The sequence below is a fragment of the Polypterus senegalus genome, chromosome 2 (genome assembly GCF_016835505.1).
Source record: "Polypterus senegalus isolate Bchr_013 chromosome 2, ASM1683550v1, whole genome shotgun sequence".
In the NCBI taxonomy this organism is placed as follows: domain Eukaryota; kingdom Metazoa; phylum Chordata; class Cladistia; order Polypteriformes; family Polypteridae; genus Polypterus; species Polypterus senegalus.
Window position 1 is genome coordinate 50,809,834 of NC_053155.1, and position 22,134 is coordinate 50,831,967.

At 35.8% G+C, this 22,134-nt stretch overlaps 1 protein-coding gene across 1 annotated transcript in view; it reads right to left on the reverse strand.

Moving 5' to 3' along the window:
* Window positions 1-11,125: 11,125 nt before the first annotated feature.
* Window positions 11,126-22,134, reverse strand: part of LOC120522898 — a 53,964-nt gene continuing 42,955 nt past the window's right edge. The window contains exon 6 of the mRNA XM_039743662.1: window positions 11,126-14,661. Coding sequence (XP_039599596.1) covers window positions 14,296-14,661 — 366 coding nt within the window. The 3' untranslated portion in view covers window positions 11,126-14,295. The remainder of the gene's footprint in view (window positions 14,662-22,134) is intronic.

A 22,134-nucleotide genomic window follows, 5' to 3' on the forward strand; every position in this document is an offset into this window, starting at 1 on the left:
GCCACGCCCCAGCGTGGCAGAAGTGCCGGCTGTTCTCCCGGCAGCTCACCGGGTGTCCTCTTTAATCTTCCCCCCAGTACTTCCGGGTGTGGCAGAAGTGCTGAGGTAACAGGTCCCCAAGGCATTGGGGCGCCTCCTGGCGGTGACCACGGCCCCTGCAGGGTGGGGCTTCCATGTCCTCAACCCGTGGCCCCTAAAACAACCAGGGCGGGGGCCCCCACGTGATCCAGGGTGGGCGCAGACCCACATCCGGTCCCTCATGGCGTCCCGGCCGGGTCGTTACCCCTGGCATCCCTGACACAGTTTATTGACAGAACTTGTCAGTTAACTGTGATAAATTTATCTCAAGAACATCAAAATGTGACAAATGTGTCACTGAAGTGCAAAATGAAATAACTTTATTGTCCTGTTATCTGGAGTCGGTAAACTGTGTGAAATGAACAGCCTCGACACACAAGTTTGGGGCAGCCACCCATATATTGTCCCTGGCTGCAAAAGGGTTTTAAAAGAGCACTCATGTGCATTGCTTTGAGTCCTGAACTGAATTGATGAGTGTAAGAAAGGATGGCGGCTTTATAGGCCGAAAAACTAAATTGATGTAATTTGGCTGGAGCCGGAAGTGACATCAGTTTAGGTGCCGTAAGCAGAAGTCATGTTGAATCAGGCAGGTTTTCCTGTATATGGCCTGCAGAGATAACAGAAGTAGGCTTAGTGCACCCCACCACCCCCTGGCCTGGGGGATAGTTACCTCAATTTGGTCCACTCAGCTCCCTCCTAGTCGCACGTGTGTGACAACTGCCATCAACAAAAAAGTTTGCATAGGTCTAAGAATGGTCAGAATTTTTTAAGCCAATTTCTTTTGCATAAGAAAGGCTTACACACATTTGTGAGCATAAGCATGTTATATATATGAATGCCTGGCATTTTCAAATTAATACACTTTTAGTGATGAGTGAAACATCAAAGGTTTTTATGCATGGTTTGGGAAAATTGTTCCAAAATTTTTTTGCAAGCATCTGCCAATTAAAAAGATGGAACTCATTATAATGAAATTTTGGGGCCTTCCAGCACTGCCTTGATTCCTTCCAAGTAATTCTGCTTGTCTATTGCACTGTTTGCCTGAAGCTGCTGGCTCCACCTCACATTACTAACTTGGGGTCAGAGGACACACCATCCGTATTCAGTTTCCTCAACTCCATAGGCCAATCGAAGTCAAAATCCTTCTGCTCAATAGATTTTAGCTGTGGAAAAGTGTCTGTGAAGCTCTTGGATGTAAGTGCTTCCTAACCGTGCCCTACTTTCCACCCTCTGCACATGAAAAAATGTTGTCATGCTTTTAGATAAAAGGGATGCAAATGTGATAAAAAATATATATGTTAATTGTGTGATGTGAACCTCTAAATTTCCCAGCAAATTCAGTTTCATGTGAATTGTTTCCCTCATCACCCTACACCTTAAATAGTGTTTTCTAAAATATTAGTCATCATGAGAAAAATTCAATTTCAAGGTGGACAGAAGGTGTGCTCCCATGTTAATTACCATGTTAAGCTAGTTAGAGGAAGCTACAGTTTGTTATTGTGGCCGTATAAGGAGATGCAGAACAAGCTTTGTAGCACATCCAACCACCTGAAAATATCTATACTGTATTTAAGTATGAGTGTGCTCCCCTCGACATTCTCATATGCTGAGGTAGAGGAAAAGGTAATCAGAAGCTCAATATTTCTCAAATAGAATATCTCTTTGTTTCTCATCATAACTAGTTGATAATATCGATACACAATCATTTATCTTTATTTATAATCAAACTTTATTTTAAAATGATATTTTCACACTTAAGGAGCTTGAAAACAGTGGTGGAATTGATTGCATATGCATTACCTACATTTCATGCAAAATAAAAAGAGTTACAGTCACCTAAAACACAGAAAAAGTGTCAGTATATAATATATATATACCATAGAAACATCTGGCAAAAAATCTAAAAACATTGAAGCAAAAAACTTTGTGAAAATCAATACTTGAGTCATTCTCAAAACTTTTCACCACGACTGTACTATATAATAAAACATTAAGTTCTCTGTATCTGTTCTGTCCCTTACAGCAACAAGGTTGGTCAGTTTGGCTTTGATGATAAAATTGAAAGAGGAAGTGCTACTGTCCAAAAAGGAGGAGAAACAACTTAGAAAGCAGAGTGATCATCAAAGACAAATGTATAATAGTGGATAGGAGGTGAGAAAGGTGCTTCGAAAATAATGACAGAGTGTGAGGCACAAGCTTTACAGGAATATACTTGAGAGATGGAGTACTGGTCAAGAGAGGTTCAGACACAGTAAATGCAGAGGAAAAGTGCTGAAAATACTGCACACATATAGCAAATATTTTTAAATTATTCTATTACTTGTCTTCGACAGGAAGCATGGCTAGTATTTTACAGTTCATAAACCTATAAGATAATGATCTCTCATATGTGAGAAGGAAATGCCAGTCATAATTTATTTAACAGAACAGATACATCCATGCACACTAAATGGTGAATAACAGGTTAAGAAAGTAGATGAATAATTTCCTTTACAAGATAACTCAAATATGTGTGTTTCAAACAGCATTACAGAAAGTTTATATTAGAGTTATCAGTTCAAGAATTTTAGTCATCAAATGTTTGATCCAGAAATAATGGAATTTCTCCTACTCATGCTTCAACATTAGTACGAAAATAATAGATGACTGGAATGTACCAGTAGGCGGGCAGACAATTACATCATTCCCCTACAGTAACACTGTCAATTATAGATATGGACAGAGTTTTGAAATGATTTTAGTCTGAAAACTTTCACTAATGACACCCCCAGTGTTGCGAGTCATATTTTCCCCGTGGCCTTTCAGAATATTGTTTTTACTAAGCTGATGTTTGTAACACTTCACATTTCAAGCCTTATCCTTCCTGGTTTTTCAGTCAGATTATTTACCGATATATATCAGTAAATTTTGACATGTGGAAACCAGGACCACTGAACAAACAGCCACATTTGTCCTACAAAGGCGTCAGAAGTTCTGACCCTCGATGGCTGTTCACCACTTTTGTCATTTTGAAATTTAATGGGAATTCCTTGTGCTTACTCATACATAACAACCTCCTCTATTGTTATGAAACAAACCTTCAATACAACAATGCTTCTCTCAAAATCCATTCCATGACATTTAATCCTGTGATAAAAAAAGCTAAATAAAGTCATTGTGAATAGCTATACTCTATTATACATTTACTTTAATAGTGGTGCACAAAAACAAAATCAGTGTAATTTTGAAAGGCAGATAAATTATTGTGTTTAATATTTGTTGTTGATTCAGTTTTTTACACTTAGTATAATGGAGTGTGAAAGCTGTAATTCAACCTGCAAGTGTGTACTGTATACAATGTATATGGCCTATTTTTTATTAGAAATAACGTTCCTAAATAAACTCTTACCCTTTATTTTCTGAATGTCAGGGGATGGTGATAGCCATGACAAGAACTTGAAATAAGTGATCAAAACTTCCCTTGCTCCAATTCTGCTTTATTTGATTCTAATGTCTAATTTCTATGTAGAGGGGTTAGGGAAAGCTTGGGGGGTGAAAGTGTGAAAGGCACGCAGGGAGAATCTCCACCCAAATCACCTAAACTTTCACCAATTACACCCCCAATTCTGTTAGACATAGCTTAGACCAAACAGGTGTCTAGGACCTTGCATATTTAAAGCCTTGTCGTTCTCTTATTTTGATGAAACCTATCCAGACGAGTATCACCTTAACACCAAAACTGTCCTGTAAATGCTAAGGTTCACATTCTGTGCATATTCATAGGTTGCATCATAAGAGAGAGGACATGGTCACAGGCTAGGTGCTTCTTTATTGATAACAACAATTGAACGTTGAACAAAAAAAAAAGACTGATGCAGATTGTCAACCACCTTCAAAGTGTTATAAGCCAGAGCTGATGGGCTGATCAGCTTTAATTAATCATTAGATCTGCTGTGTTGGAAACATTTCTCATAGTCATGAGTAGAGACAATGCTACCTTTACGAGAGAGAACTGTAAATCCACTAGCAGAACACATTTTCTTTATGTTAACCTTTTTTGAAAATGCAGGACATGAGAAATATAATTTTCTTTTTTTGTACAACAATCTATTTTGAAATATGCACAAAATGTATAACTACTCCTGGTCATACTTGTTTCAAACACCAATAGCAATAATACTAATAATAATATTAATTAACAGAATAGAAAATGTACACATTAGCCTAACAGTCAGGTGTGTTCAGAGACTTAGTTAAATGAATTGAAAGTTGCAGCATTTTTAATTTTTTTCAGTTACTTCATCAAAGAGTCATCCATCCATCCATTAGCCAACCCGCTGAATCCGAACACAGGGTCACGGGGGTCTGCTGGAGCCAATCCCAGCCAACACAGGGCACAAGGCAGGGACCAATCCTGGGCAGGGTGCCAACCCACCATAATAAAGGGTCAGTTATCACATTTTGTTTATTAAATATTTTTGCAAACTGTGTTATAAAAAAAAATACCAGTAATAATAGAATGCGATTACATGCGATAGTAGACTATGTTAAATACATATGCTATAACAGTACATAACAATATTATGTAGTTGAAAATGGAGCACAAATAGGCTTGTGGTGGCTCAGTAGCTTTCATAGACAGCAAGTAAAAACGGCAATAATTGATGTGCTATTGATAGTTGTTGTTTGGGAAGGGTCTATGGCTGATTGTAGTTCAAATTTCTTAACCAGAATACTTTTTGATAGAAGAACCAAGTGTCGATTTTAAAATTTAATACTCAAAGCTACATGATGATGGAGAACAGGTGTAGATTTGTGCCAATAAGTTGTAATGTCAGATAAAATACTGAATCATTGTAATATGCAGATAATGCTGATGCAACGGTGTTTTTGGTGTGATGTAAATACTGAGTGCCTACAGCATTTCTTCACTCTATGCTTACAGCCAGACGCTTACATAATTTCTTTCCTCTTAGATTTATTTACATGTTAGGCAAAGGGCGAAGTGACCTGTTCAGGAGCAATGTTTTACATTAACAAACTTCTAATTTAAGATGAAGTGTAGTCTCTTAAGTACAAAGGTTATACTCTGGAATTCAGCAAGATTATCAGAATTATTTGTCCATGACAGAACGACAGAACAAAAAAAGAGTACTTAATTAATAGTTATATATTTTTAACCCAAGTGCTATAGGACGTCAAGAGTTATAAATTCTTGTGAATTCAATATTGTCTCAGTTCCTCCTAAGACCTGCTTAAGGTAATGTACAAAATATAGAAGCTGAAATGACTTGTCCAGGTAAATCTGAAACAGCAAACTAATACATAACTGAAGTCACACAGAATGTTTCACTGTTTAGGTTTGCAAATTTGCCAATGCTTTTCAATAGGAGGTTTTTAAATTTGAAAACTTTGTGCAGCACACTGTATTCAAGGTATCACAACAAAAATTGGACTTTCCAGACATATTTCATTGAAGAATAAGACTACCAAATTTCAACAAAATCTGTCCACATATGTTTCATGCAGACAGACAGACAGACAGACTTGGGAACCACAGTAGGTACTTTTTTTACCTTACTATATTTTTGAAAACACCTAAAAATGAGATGCTGAATTTTTTTCCACCTGTATTGTCACCCAATTTCATACTTTAACTCTTTCAGAATTATTTGGGAGAAAAATAATCAGTTCATAAATACGTTTAATAAAACATTTGAATTGTTATAACTGTAATCTGTATATCTATGATTCATTAGCTATTTCAATAATTTTTTCATTCACATTTGAATTGAATAATTTGGGGAGGAATAAAAGTGCTCTTGTTTCTCCTGCTGCTTAAGGGATTCAATGGTTTGTTTTGAAGTTGTGTGCTTATTTGTTGTCAATATGGATTTTTCCACAATCTCTGAAAATCTGTGTGGGTTTTCCTCCAGGAACTCAGAATTCCTTACATATCCTTAAAAATATATCAATTAAGATAAATGGTGGTTCCACATTGTGAAAATGGGCCCTGAGATGGACTCTGACCTGTCTTGGATTACAACTTAGACTTGAATGTATTTTCAAACATGAGATAGCAAAAAAAATGTTAACTAATCATCTGCTTTTTAATTTGCTTGATAATCTTTTTAAATGTTTATAGACATGTCAAAGAAAAAGTAATTAATGATAGTGTTGCTTTGGAAGAAGAGTTAAACTGATATCCTTCAATTCCATGAAGGTTCTCCCAAACTGAAGTGCTCGTCTCAATCTGCCTTTCACTATTGCCCTACCTGTCATGTTGCTTTGGCAGGAAATCTCAGACATAATTTTCTGATCTTATGTCTCCCCTATTATCTTCCTGGTTTCAAGATGTGGCACATGATACTACTGCTCTACTGCCAGGCTAGGCTGTATTCAAGCACATGGAAAAGTCATCCTGAATAAAGATGCTTTGGAATCATTGGATGGAAAGATTTGCTCATCAGTTTGGTCAACCTGCATAGACTCCGTTATAGAAAACTTAGGAAGGGAGTAGGTGGCAAGATGGATGAGTTATCCAGGTCTGTGACTTTATTTTTGACTTTCTCTTTTGCAGTTTTATTCTCCTCCATTGCCAATTGGCCATAGTACATCAATTAATTAATGGACAAATATTGTTGGTTTCCATGTATGTTTAATCAGTTTCTACCTTGTTCTCAGGTGTTTAAAAAATCTATGGTTATATGTGTACTGTGTGATTAGTATAACCTATACTTGTATTTTGACTGAGAATTGTTTACATTGGTATGTGCCAGCATGCACTAAAGTGTGTTAGATAGATAGATAGATAGATAGATAGATAGATAGATAGATAGATAGATAGATAGATAGATAGATAGATAGATAGATAGATGCTACTTTAAGTATGAACATTTCTGGGTGTTTCCAAATTTTTAAATGCAAGTGCTTGCTATATAGTAAATAATCCACACAACATAGTTAAAATATTTGCTATCTGAACAGAAGTAACTGGCAGCATGAAGCCTAACTCATTGATAACTGTAAAAGGGAGCTATCAGAATTACTAGATGCTATAAACTCACTTCAAAATGGGAAAGCAATAGGCCCAGATCGTTACCCTGCTGAATTTTATAAAAAAAATTCTCAATTAAGCTAGCTCTTCTTTAATTTGCAACATTTACAGAAGCTAGAGACAATAAAATTCTACCTCAAACTTTACGCCCAACATTAATTACCATCTTTCCTAAGCAAAATAAGGACTTATTACAATTTACATAATACAGACCAATTTCACTTCTGAATAATGAAGTTAAGATACTATCCAAAGTCATAGCTAGAAGGATTGAGAAAGTACTTCCCTCAGTAATATCACAAGACCAAACTGAATTTATTTCAGGCATACACTTAGCTTCTAATCTTCAACGCCTGCTTAAAATAATATATTCACCCACAAAGTCTAACACCCCAGAGATATTATTATCGTTGGATGCAGAAAAAGAATTTGATATGGTTGAATGGAACTACCTTTTCCCTACATTGGAGAAATTTGGGTTTGGCCCAAACATTTGCTCATGGATCAAACTACTGTATACCAGTCCAGAAGCTTCAGTTTGTATTAACAACATTAATTCAGACTACTTCATACTCGAAGAATGTGGTACTAGACAATGATTTATTACTGGGCGGCAAATATACAATCTACAAAAACCTGGACATTGACACAAATATATGAACATACCAAGGCTTGGTCCGAAATAGAAATAAAATGCTGCAGTACTTCTTTATATTCCTTGCTTTGTACCCCATTAAGTACAAGTCATCACCAATATGCTAATAACCCAATTGTTCACTCACTCAGAATATGGAACCAATGTAGGAAGTACTTTAAGATAGAGAAGCTTTTATCTGTGGCACCTCTGCATAAGAGACCTTTTCCCACACTCTCAAACATACGCAGTTTTTAATATCTGGAAAACATTCAGGATTAATTCACTTAGAGATCTGTACATAGACAATGTCTTTGCATCCTATGAACAATTACACTCCAAATTTAACTTGACAGCAACATATTTCTTTCACTACCTTCAAATTAGAAACATTGTTAAACAGAACCTGCCCAATTATCATCACCTTCCACCTACCTCTATACCGGAAAAAATATCGATCAGTCTTGAGGACTCAGACAGCATCTCCATAATTTTTATAACCATATTGCAGTCCCTCCCTTTCAAAGATCACAATGTAAAGTGAGAAAAGGATCTCTCACTCAACATCTCAGAAAAGGAGTGGAAGGTAGCAATGCACAGAAATCACTTGAGCTCCACATGCAATAAGCATACAATTATTCAACTTAAAATTATATATCAAGCGCATCTGTCTTGTTTAAAATTGTCCAAAATTTTTCCAGGGCAAGATCCAACCTGCAAATGTTGCAATCAAGTTCCAGCCTCATTGGGCCATATGTTTTGGGCCTGCACTAAATTAACATCATTTTGGACCAAAAAAAATGGGAACTTACTACCTGAGCCCCACTAAGTCAGTATTTTGCAGCTGGCGTGGCCACAATATTTTGGGGCCTGAATTGTTTGTTTGATTTTTAGCTTTTCATTGGGTTTTGAGGTATGCAGATGGTGAACCTCCCCATTCATATCCAACAGACTGAATGCCTATTATTAGACAGGTCAAGGACGCCAGAGTGAAAAATGCATAGTTCCATTTCTGTCAGTGTTGAATTTTTATGTTCTCCATTTTCTCAGGGTTTTCTTCGTGGTACTTTGTGTTACGCTTCCAAAAGACATGTAAAATAAATGTATCAATGACCTTAAATTTGTATGGTATGAGTGAATAACATGTTTGTGGATACCCTCTGATGTAATGGCACAATTTCCAGTGTTGGTTTCTGGCTGGTGGCAGGTGATGTTGCCAGCCACAACCATGAAATGGATAAAGCAGGCCAGGAAATAAATGGATGGATAGAAAGGTCCAGTGGGACAGAAGCATTTTAATTGTACTTGTTTCTTTTGACAACTATTTTCATTTCATTTAGCAATTTCTCCCCAATACTGCCACACAAGTTAGAGATTTTTTTTTTAATTTGTAACTTTATTATCACAGTTTAATTGCAGATGTTCTTTACCATTTTAGGTTAAAATTAAAACATATGTGGTATCCTTACCAGCAGATTTTATTTTTCATTTTATTACACATTTGGTTGTATTAGTAAATGTTATTCAATACATTTGTGTTAAGAAACAGCAACTGTTACATTATAAAATAATATACGAAAATACAAAAAATATTATCCATAGGAGCAGCTCTAATGCACAAATCACATTAATAACTACTTACAATCTTCTCAGCTTAGTAACTTTACAGGAGGACCATTTTTGTTTTTCAGTCAGCTAATAATAATGTAGACCAGATTTAAAGTGAATTACAATATTTATTTCTAACAGAAAATTAATCTTAGTTCTCAGTTTTATGCATGCAGTGTTTGACATGCTGATTTATTAATTCAAATAATCAATATACATTCCATATAGTGCCTCTTTACTGTAAGTCCAGTCTTAATATTAAGTATACATTAATATTTACTATGAAATCTTATATGAAATGTTCTCATTTAAATAAATAACACCATTTTAAGTTAAACAGATTCTTAACCTTAATTTTAAATTACAAGATTTTTCATTTTCAGTGTTGATCATAATGTATATAATTTTAATAAAAAAAGAAAAACAATTACAGCTGAAGCTTTGTCCATTATCAGAATAAGCATTTTTCTACATTATGGTTCATTTAAATAAATGCGTTTTCTTATGTCTTCAAATATACATTTTCTTCTACTATTGTATTATCTGTAAATCTTTGCAAGGGCCATGTGTTTTATATGAATAATATTACCTGAATTTGTCTGTGAGAATTATCAAACAGTTCTGTGTTTTGTTCGATAAAAACAAATACTAGCAGAAGTTGATACCACCACAATTTTAACACTTTGGCCAAAAGGAAGAATAGCAATCATATACTAGGAGAGGAAAAAATCAAGGTGTTTGGTTGCCACCCTGCTGCTTTCAGAAATGCAGTGCTGTTCCTGTTCTGTCTGAAAACTGTTTTATGCTTAAATCTTCCTGGCCGTCAGGTCATGTTTGCACCTTGGAAGATCAAGTGAAGTGCTGGATAAAGTACAGGACTAAGAAGAAGAGACAAGTGTGGAGACGGTAGAGCAGGCATATGTTCTGTACAAGGCTTGGGGTGTTTGCCAGTTCAAGTATAAGAATAAGTATAGAATACATAATATATGAATATTTGGTCTGGCAATCAGGCTTGGTTAATCATCTAAATTTCCTCTGCAAAAATCTTTCACCTTTAATCAATCCAACTAATACTGATTTTAGAATTTTAAGAACACTGAAATTAAAGTGCACAGAGATATAAAAGCACATTCGTATTGCTAAGCTATTCATCACTGAACATCAACAAGCAACATTCACTTTTCTCACTTACATAATTTGTCAGAGTCTATCAGATAGATAGATAGATAGATAGATAGATAGATAGATAGATCTATCTATCTATCTATCTATCTATCTATCTATCTATCTATCTATCTATCTATCTATCTAATACATTACATTCTTGAAAAAGTACGTACATAAATTATAAAATAGTGCTTGACGATTTCTATGCATCCATCCATTGTCTAACCCGCTGAATCCGAATACAGGGTCACAGGGGTCTGCTGGAGCCAATCCCAGCCAACACAGGGCACAAGGCAGGAACCAATCCTGGGCAGGGTGCCAACCCACTGCAGTTCTATTTCTATGTGTAATGAAAAGTGTTTTTGTAAGTTACAGCAAGTAAAGTTAACTCTTTAATTAATTCATTTTGTGATCAGCCTTGTTCTAATGTGAAGTTGCAAGGGAATGGGCCAGTTATGGCAACATTGCTCTAGAGCAGCTTATCTCAGACATGACTAATCTGGAGTTGTTTGTCAATCTAGAGAACTTTGCACAATTTTGAAGACTTGGTGAAAAACATGTGGACACAGGGAAAACACACAGATTCTGTAATGACTACACTGGCATTTAAAGTAATTACTAATGTTTTTTTTTTTTTTTTTACTTTTATTTGTAAAATAAATTTTACTTTCTTAGTCTAATATCTTTTCATTATTATGATTTACCTCATATAAAGTTTTTCTATCAGACCTTTACCGTGGCCATTTTGAAAGCATTTGTTTTGTGAAAACAATTACTTATTCCTTGATTGTGGGTGATAGGGAGCTTTCATGGTGTGGGTAGAAAGAACAAATTAGATTAAAGGATATAAAAACTTTTATGTAAAATTTCCCCAACTTTTGGAAGTTCCCTAGGTAGATTCACTGAGATTGACCAAAATCACACTGAATGATTAACATGATAATGATACAGTATTTGCATATGTTTTGTCAGTCATAAGTTCACATTTACAATTACAATTTTAACAATGTGTAAACTGCACTTGTGGTATTCTATATTAATTTTAATATTTTTTTTTGTTGATGATAAGAATAAAAAGAAATCTTTATGACAACCAAGAAAAAATACATTTTTTCAGAGAACTAAAGATTTTAAATACACTTTTGCATTTATAATAACAAATATTCTTTAAACACTGGCTTATATTTCTGGGACCTTTAGAGGAATTGAACACATTGTATGCTAAAATGTGAGAGTGATACATTTTCAAAATTAGATTAAATGCTCATTTTCAAACTGAACCGTGCAAGAGGAACAACATTTTTACCCCCTCAGCACGCCTACACATCTACAGGAGCCCTTTAGACCCCATTTTAAGTACATTTTAAGTACTGTAGGTAGTAAAACACTTTTATCCCATTGATTTGATCATAATAATTACATTAAAGGGGTGATTATAAAGTGAAATTCCAAACAAAAATAAATTAAAAAGAGTTCAATATTGACATTATTATCCATGTCACTGGTAGTATCTCAGTCAACTCTTGAGGTAAATATTATATTTATTAAAATAAAAAAAGTAATTAGATCATATGAGTTGTCATTTGCTGCTTCTGCCTTCCATTGTTCCATATTTAGCGCAGATTGCATGTTATTTTGCAATATCCACCTGATTTTCTAGGGTGTAACTCTTTTTACATCCCACAAACGTCCATGTTATGTTAATTGCCAGCTTTTCATTGGCCTGTTGATGTGTGTTTGCATGAGTCTGCTGGGAAAGGAATCTGTACAATCTCAGTTAATAGGATGGACAAGCTTGTTGAGTAAATAGCCTGTTATTGTCTGTTGTTCTAATGTATTCTACCCAAGGTTATCTCCTGCCAGGATAGGTGCTGGGTAATGAAATCTTGTAATGAGAACAGCAGAGTGAGAAAATGCATGGACCTAAGGGAGGAGGGATGCATATTATGTGATGTTTTTCACTTAAACTAGTGCAAAGGAAAATCATTTGATTTCAGTTAATGGTTTCACATTCTGCATAAGTGCCATTTTAAATCTAATAATGAATTAGCCAGCAGCCATACCATCTGCACTTCAGAACAGGTACTCCACCAGAAGCTAAGCATGTTTGAGCTTGGCCAGTACAAGAATGGGAAACCAACCAGGAGAGCCCTGATTGCTCCTGAAATAGGTGCTGGTGAGGCCATCAAAGGTACTTACCTTGTAGTCTGTTTGTGGATCCCAATGCCCCACTGCAATGATGGGGACACTGTGACATAAAAATGGTGCTGTCCTTCAGATGAGATGTAAAATTGAGGTCCTGACTCTCTGTGGTCATAAAAGATCCCTGGGCATCCAGTGAGGTGTACCTCGATGTCTTGTATAAACTGCTCATCATGGTCTGATCATTGTTACCCTCTAATCATCCCCTGTCCCTAATTGGCAATTTCTCCCACCTCTTCACCACTTAATAGTTATTGTGTGGAGAGTGTAAGAATGGCTACCATGTCATCATCCAGATGGATGCTGTACATTAGCGGTGGTTGAATTGGCTCCCCTATTGTCTATGTCAAGCGCTTCCAGTGTCTAGAGAAGCACTATATATAAATGTGATTATCTAAATAAACATTTCTGAAATTAACTTAAAACAAGTTTAGAGATTTCAAAGAAAACACCTAAAAGCAATTCTTGAATAAATTCATGTTTGCATTAAACGACTACATTATTAGCCACATACAGAGGCATTATTTTCCAATAAAATGACACTAGAAACTATGCAAATAAAAAAAATGTTAACAGACAATAACTGAATAGAGTATTAAGGGATGTTTGATCTGATTGCTTATCATAAAACAAAAAAATATGCAAATAATACACCATTATAAGAATAAGACAAATTATTATGATTATGATCATGATCTTTTAAAAAGGTCTCTGGAAATTTCTCATTATTATTTGGGTTTCAAGGTATTATTCTAGGCACTTTTTAATTCAAAAGCAAAATTAAAGTGTCACTTAGTGATCTCATTCTTGGCAAACTGGTATACAGAAGAGGTGACATTCAAAAACTGGAACACAGGACAAATGTATAGGCCCAGGCTGAAACTACATGTGATGGCTGTCTGTAGAAGTGGCTATCTCTTGTAGACTTGAATAATACAGAGATCCAAGATGTATCCATCTATCTTTACCAACTTCTGTATATGCACAGGAAAGTCCATCCTCACTGTCTGCATGAAATCCCGTGACAGGACCACAGCGCACTGCAGAGGGTGCTCAGGACAAGGATATCACAAGCTGCTTTAGAAAGTCAAGTGCAGTATATAGCACAGGTTTTCAGTTCTACCTCTCAGTTTGCTACTGTGGGCAACCTGTACTTTTATAATCACAGTCTAACAGAGCTGACAAATCTTCCAGTACACATTTACATAATTAGTAGCCTCTGAAATAAAAAGCAGTGTCTTTTCATTCTAAATGACTTGCTTCATCTGCAGCTTCATCCATAGACATTTACATTCTGCACACTTCACTGTGCCTCGGCATTAGGTGGTCATTTACTGCAGTTAAAGTTCCAAATGAATTTCACTTTGAACAGAGATCTAATGGTGAGAAGCATACATATTTTAAAATCGTATATGTTTTGAAGCTTCTTGTTTCTTGAGATGTGGATTTTCATGTATAAATAGCACCTTAATATATAATGAGAAAATGTGCAAGTTCATTCCATTAAAATGGCAAAACATTTCTCATTATTAAAAACTGCTGAACTAGTAAATGCAAATAACTTAGCTTTTCATACTCGTATTGCAGCATACTCTGTAAACTCCTCCATAACTGGGGATTGACATTTGCGCCGATTATTCTCTTCTGTATTATGCTTCAAAGCAGCGTATATGATAGGAATATTATCATCCTCGATACAGGTCTTGTTGGTACCACAGACATCAGAAGCATCCTCGCTAACAGTCTTCATCTTAGCTCTATCTTTACGGGAGCCTTTCTTGTGATTCCTAGGAGTCGGTAAAACTGAATCATTGTCATATATGACATCATAAGCTTTGTCAACCTCCAGTTCGTACGTTTGCTTGCGAACACTTGGTAGCCGATTGTGGCTCATGTCTGACAAGTTGACTTGGGATGGATCATCAGGAATTTGGATCTGCAAAAATGAAACAAAGGAACGTTAATTAAACCTGTTTCTATTGCCATTTTCAGATCATTTGGTAAAGTCACCTTCTATTAAATCACTTCACACATTTACAGGACAATGACCCTACATTAGAAAATAGTTTTTTGATGTGCTTTCCTTTACCAGTGGTTAGTACATAATTATAATTTCAGGCTAATGTGCAATATAATAATTTAACAATAATTTATATAAAATAAATAAGAACAATTTAGAATTTAATAATAATAATTACTATGAACATTTAAAACTATCACAAAATGACAGTATCACTTAATATATAACTTCTCAGATGACATGTACTTTTTTGCTGTATATTTAGCTCTGATTTCCGATGTCATTTTACTCAATGTCAAAGGACTCTACAAAAGACGAACACAACAAATGTGGCTAATGTCCACAGCACCAGAAGCAAAAAAATGGAAATCCCCATAGTTTCAATTACATTTTGAAAAAAAATATCACCTTTTAAGATCTTGATTTATTTTTCATTTGTTCATATTGCAATGCGGGAACTTTTATCAGATAAGCAAACAGCTAATTAGCTCACTGTGAGCAAATGTGAAGAAATACTAAGCATTCCACCATCTGTAGCATCATGCCTGCAGGTTGTTTTTCTCGGACCTCTGTAGTCCACTGTAGAAATGATGAGATTGAGAGGTTCACCTGCCCGTCTCTGTCTTTATAATGAAACACTTCCCCGAATTTACAGTCAAAACAAAGGTTAAAGCCATGTGTATTGAACTCCGGTCCTGGACGTTCACAGTGGGTGCACTTTTATTGCTTTACACAAATTTTTAAGTAGAGAATTGTTTATTACTCCTAATGCAATATGTTCTTCTGGCTTAGTTTTAGTTTAAACTGCTGTATTAAGGTTTTAATTGCTGCCTGTTTTCTTAACTAGTCACCAGTTAATAATGATGTGCAAATAACAAAGGAACCACAAGTTCTCCAGCTTGAATATCTTTGTTAATAAAGTGTTTTGAAATAAATGAGAGAGAAGGGAAGGGCTGAGAGTTACACATTTGTTCTGGACTACAAAACGTATGAATAATGTACTCATAAAGTGAAAGATTTACAATGTAATTAGTTACCAAGTTTTATTATATGCTAGGCATGGCTTCTAATTAGGAAACTGGATGGAATTAAAACCGGTAGCCACTGTGATCCTGTAGCTCAGTACTCCTGGTTTAGAACATTAAAAAATTAAAACACTCTAGATGAGAACAGGCCATTCAGCCCAAAATAGCTCGCCAGTCCTATCCACTTAATTCTTTTAAAAAAACATCAAGTCCCTACAGTCCTACTGTCTACCACACTACTTATACCAAGTGTCTATGGTTCTCTGCGTGAAGAAAAACCTCCTAATGTTTGTGTGAAATTTACCCTTAACAGGTTTCCGACTGTGTCCCCGTGTTCTTAATGAACTCATTTTAAATAACAGTCTCGATCCACTGTACTAATTCCCTTCATAACTTTTAACACTTCAATCGTGTCACCTCTTAATCTCTTTTTTGTTTAAACTGAAATGGCTCAGCTCTTTTAGTCCTTCCTAGTAGCTCATCCCATGTAGCACTTGAATATGCCTGGCTGCATTTATGTGTACTTTTACTAGCACTGCTATGTCTTTTTTTATAGCCTGGAGACCAAAATGGTACCCTCCTCAAACTTGTACTCCACACATAGTGCTATATACAGTGGTGTGAAAAACTATTTGCCCCCTTCCTGATTTCTTATTCTTTTGCATGTTTGTCACACAAAATGTTTCTGATCATCAAACACATTTAACCATTAGTCAAATATAACACAAGTAAACGCAAAATGCAGTTTTTAAATGATGGTTTTTATTATTTAGGGAGAAAAAAAAATCCAAACCTACATGGCCCTGTGTGAAAAAGTAATTGCCCCCTTGTTCAAAAATAACCTAACTGTGGTGTATCACACCTGAGTTCAATTTCCGTAGCCACCCCCAGGCCTGATTACTGCCACACCTGTTTCAATCAAGAAATCACTTAAATAGGAGCTGCCTGGCACAGAGAAGTAGACCAAAAGCACCTCAAAAGCTAGACATCATGCCAAGATCCAAAGAAATTCAGGAACAAATGAGAACAGAAGTAATTGAGATCTATCAGTCCGGTAAAGGTTATAAAGCCATTTCTAAAGCTTTGGGACACCAGCGAACCACAGTGAGAGCCATTATCCACAAATGGCAAAAACATGGAACAGTGGTGAACCTTCCCAGGAGTGGCCGGCCGACCAAAATTACCCCAAGAGTGCAGAGACGACTCATCCGAGAGGTCACAAAAGACCCCAGGACCACGTCTAAAGAACTGCAGGCCTCACTTGCCTCAATTAAGGTCAGTGTTCACGACTCCACCATAAGAAAGAGACTGGGCAAAAACGGCCTGCATTGCAGATTTCCAAGACGCAAACCACTGTTAAGCAAAAAGAACATTAGGGCTTGTCTCAATTTTGCTAAGAAACGTCTCAATGATTGCCAAGACTTTTGGGAAAATACCTTGTGGACTGATGAGACAAAAGTTGAACTTTTGGAAGGCAAATGTCCCGTTACATCTGGCGTAAAAGGAACACAGCATTTCAGAAAAAGAACATCATACCAACAGTAAAATATGGTGGTGGTAGTGTGATGGTCTGGGGTTGTTTTGCTGCTTCAGGACCTGGAAGGCTTGCTGTGATAGATGGAACCATGAATTCTACTGTCTACCAAAAAATCCTGAAGAAGAATGTCTGGCCATCTGTTCGTCAACTCAAGCTGAAGCAATCTTGGGTGCTGCAACAGGACAATGACCCAAAACACACCAGCAAATCCACCTCTGAATGGCTGAAGAAAAACAAAATGAAGACTTTGGAGTGGCCTAGTCACTGACCTGAATCCAATTGAGATGCTATGGCATGACCTTAAAAAGGTGGTTCGTGCTAGAAAACCCTCAAATAAAAAGCTGAATTACAACAATTCTGCAAAGATGAGTGGGCCAAAATTCCTCCAGAGTGCTGTAAAAGACTCATTGCAAGTTATCACAAACGCTTGATTGCAGTTATTGCTGCTAAGGGTGGCCCAACCAGTTATTAGGTTCAGGGGGCAATTACTTTTTCACACAGGGCCATGTAGGTTTGGATTTTTTCTCCCTAAATAATAAAACCATCATTTAAAAACTGCATTTTGTGTTTACTTGTGTTATATTTGACTAATGGTTAAATGTGTTTGATGATCAGAAATATTTTGTGTGACAAACATGCAAAAGAATAAGAAATCAGGAAGGGGGCAAATAGTTTTTCACACCACTGTAACCTAACCTTCTGTTATCCTTCTTAATGGCTTCTGAACACTGTCTGGAAGTTGCTACCTGAAATTCTTCTCATACGGTGTTACTGACATTAAATTTCATTTGACACAAATCTGCCTAAATCTGGTTAGGCATTTCAGATCTTCCCAGTATGTCTTCTGCTCGTGCAGTATTTCTCCAACTCAATCCTGGGGACTCTGGATGGCTGCAGGTTTTTTGCTCCAGTCAGTGAGTCATTTTACTTCTCATTTAAGTAGACAATCTTTTTTTTTCTTTTGTTATTCTGCATCCAGAAAAGCACAGCGATGTGATTTTTACATTTACAAGACATTGAAAAATTTTGGTATGTTGCTAAACCTTTAAATGCTTAAATCTCTTTTATTGTTTTTCTATATATTTCCCTTTTCTTTTGTGTAGTTTGCTCCTCCAATTGTATCTGAATAATGACTGTTAAGAATAAGTAGAGCAGACACCTGGGCAAACAACATTAAATGCTTAAAGGTCTCAACTACTTCAGCGCACGACCAACTAATGTGCTCATTAGTAAATAATAGATGAAATAACTAGAGCACCTTGAAACATTAAAAAAATCAAATTTATATATATTTCAAATATAACTTTAGTACTGATCTCTGGGAAACACCACTGTTAACAACACCTAATTCTCATAACAGTCTTCACACAATAATCCTTTGCCTGATGTGTTTGAGGAAATTTTGTACTCCTCTACTAACTTCACCCTGAATTCATACTTTTTTTAGTTTGATGCTTAGCATTTCATGTGGCGCCTTACTCAACGCTTTATGCAAATTAAGATCAAATAGTATCATAGGCCCCTCCCTAATGGTAAACTTTTATTGCTTCCTGTTAGAATTTCCATATATTAATAAAACACAACCTCCCCATCTAAACCCATTTTGACTGTTCAAAAATACTTGCGATGTGATAGTCAATCTTTTCCTTAATTATTTCTTCCTTTTTTTATGTAGTTGAATAATATTTGCTAGCTTCTAGTGTTTTAGAACACAATGTACAATGCTTTTCAAAAAATGAATTAAGGAATTATACAGGGAAACAGTAAATTTTCAATTGATGTTCAATGCATAAATAATTAAATTACAAAATACATTTAATGATGAAATGTATTGTACAGGATATGCAATTAAGGATGGAAATCAATATTCATTCAATATTCATTTTATGTTTTGAAGAAAACATCATGAAGGTGTTGTCCATTTCTCCGTACACATTCTGACAGCCTGTTGTGGAAAATTCTGCATTGCTCGATGTAACATGTCAAGAGGAATGCCAGTGATTTCCTCTTCAATCCTCCTTTTTAGTTCAGCAATGGCTACAGGACACACACAGTGAGATCTCGGGATCTTGGAGGCCAAGGAATGACACAGTTACATGAAATGATGCGCCTTCTATACAATTGTCGAATAGCTGCCATCGATTGTCAGGCAGTGTGCTTTAAGTGGCTTCACCTGGGGACTTCTTTTTAAGAGCTGAACCCATTTCTTCATAATTACGCACCCATGTTGTAATCACAGGACATGATAATGTCATCCTAACTGGTAATGACGCTGAAATTCCCTCTGTGCAGCAGTCACACTGTCACCATTTTTATAAAAGGCTTTCGCAGCGAATGCTGGTTGCGCACCACTCCACTACCCTATTTTCACTAATGGCAAGGGGTTATAAACGAGGTCACATTAGTCCCAAACAACTGCCGATGCCCTAGGGTCGCCAACACCTAGTTCCAAAATTTCCCATTTCCCTGCGCCACTCTGTACATACAGTATGTACTCACTAACATCCTTTATAAACTCTAGAATAAATGTTATCCAGTTCCCTGTTAGTTGTCTGATTTCAGCATTTTTAATACAAGTAGCACTTCTCTATCTACAATTTCCATATCATTAAGTACCTTTTTGGCTGTCCCTGTTATTACTGGGAGGGAATTTATGGACTTATTTGCACATGAAAAGTTTAGAAAAATGCAAGTTTAGAACATTCACTATTTCATTATCTGTATATTTTAATTTACCCCTGGTTTTCTGACACAGTTTGCTGCCTCCCTGACCATCCTTTTACTGAGAACATACTGAAAGAATCTCTTTGGGTTATTGTTCGCCGTTTCTACAATATTTCTCTCTGCCTTTTAGCTTTTCTAATGTTCTTTTCAACTACGGCTCTCATAGTCTGATAACCCCTACAGTTAACATTGGCATCTTATATGCCTTACTCAGCTGTTTTTCCACTGCAACTTCTTTTTTAGCTCCTTGTTTATCCACTATGCATTTTTCTTTAGTTTTATAGTGCTTCTTAATTTTGGGATGAAGTTGTCCTGCATTATATTTAAAACATTTTCAACCTGCTCGATTGCCTCTTAGCTGTCTGCACACTTATAAACCTATCCCAGTTTATCCTCTTTAGATTTTACCCAATCAGCTCACAATTTGTTTTACTAAAATTAATAAAATAAATAAATAAATAAATAAAATTAACTAAAATTAGTTTCATCATTTACATATGCATTTTGCGAAACACTTTGAACTATATTATATTACGGTCACTAACGGTTCTGTCACCTATGAATTTTACAAAATGGTAAATTTAGACAGGCTTCTCCCTCCCATTGAGGTTTTAGCTTACAGTGTTAAGAAGAAGTCAATGTTACATAAAAAATACTCTTATTGATGGACTCTATTATTTGTAAGGTTATCCCAGTTAATATTAAGGTAGTTAAAGTTCCAACTTGCTTGGAAGCTATTGTGTGCATGGGGGGTAGTCTATAACACTCCTACAACATCAGGACTCTAAATATAATGGTGTCTAGTTAAACCCAAGCATCCTTACTAAGATGGGTCTCATCATTCAGTTGGATTGTTTTCACCTACATGGCACCCCAACGTGTTACATTTTTCCCTACATTTTTTAGAAAGGGTGTAACCACTTAAGTTATACTCATTCCCATCTCTGTTACTTATCCAGTTTTCTGTTATTGCTATTATGTAATAATTATGCCCAGCTTCATGCACTCACGACTCTTTTATTTTTCATGCAACCAGTTCTTTATACTGTATATTTGGCTCTTTAACTATAGGCTAGAAATGTATAGGTGACTTTGTGCAAGTTCTAAACCTGGCCTGTTTTAAACACCCTGCCCTCCTTTCACAAGTTTAAACAATCCTCGATTAACCTACTTGTATGCTCCCGCAATTACATTGGAGCCCCTCTGAGTCAAATGTAATCTGTCACAGTGGAACTAATTCCAGAAGGTGCTCCATATTCCCATTAACCAATGCTCCACTCTCCAACACCAAAATATGCATGATAAAGAATAAATCTTGAATCACAAAAAATAATTTCAGACATAAGTAACCCAAATTGATTTGAAACTGAAAAACAGCAGTGTGAAATACAAAGCAGATATATACAAAGATGAATGTTACCACACTATTTACTATTCCAAAAATCTGCACTAAGATGAGTTTCGATGTGATGTGCCCTGTACACCAAGCGTTCTGCTCCCTTCAGCTTCACCACTGACTTATAGCGGCTGGAGCACACTTCAGCTTTTGCTAATTGTGAAAGTTATTTTTGAATGAAATGGCTTTTTATTTGGTTAAGGATATGCTTTCCTACTGAAAAATCCTTCCAACCCTTTTCAAACAGGTATGTAAAATGTAGTAAAACTAAATTATTGTAGATATACATTACTTTTATATGCCATTGCCCAAGGTGCTTTCATTATTGTTTCACTTGGATGAAAGTTAGCATGTCATAAATAAAGATGGAAGGAAAAGGTTTAGTGGATTGCTGTTACTAATCTTATTTTCTGTTGGTTCTTTACATAAGTATGGTAAATTGCAATGTTGATTTTTACATTATTTAGAATATTTGTTGAATTTCTGATGTGCTGATTTTTAAGGAATATGCCTAGAACATAATACATTTGACAAATGAGAGAAGACCATTCAGCCCATCAAGCCTGTTTGTTTAGCTAATAATTAAGCTGTCCCAATATCTCATCTAGATTCTTCTTAAAAAATTCAAAGTTTCAGATTCAGCTACATGTCTCAGTTGTTTGCTCCATATTCCCACAATTCATTGCATAAAGAAGTGTTCTCTGGAT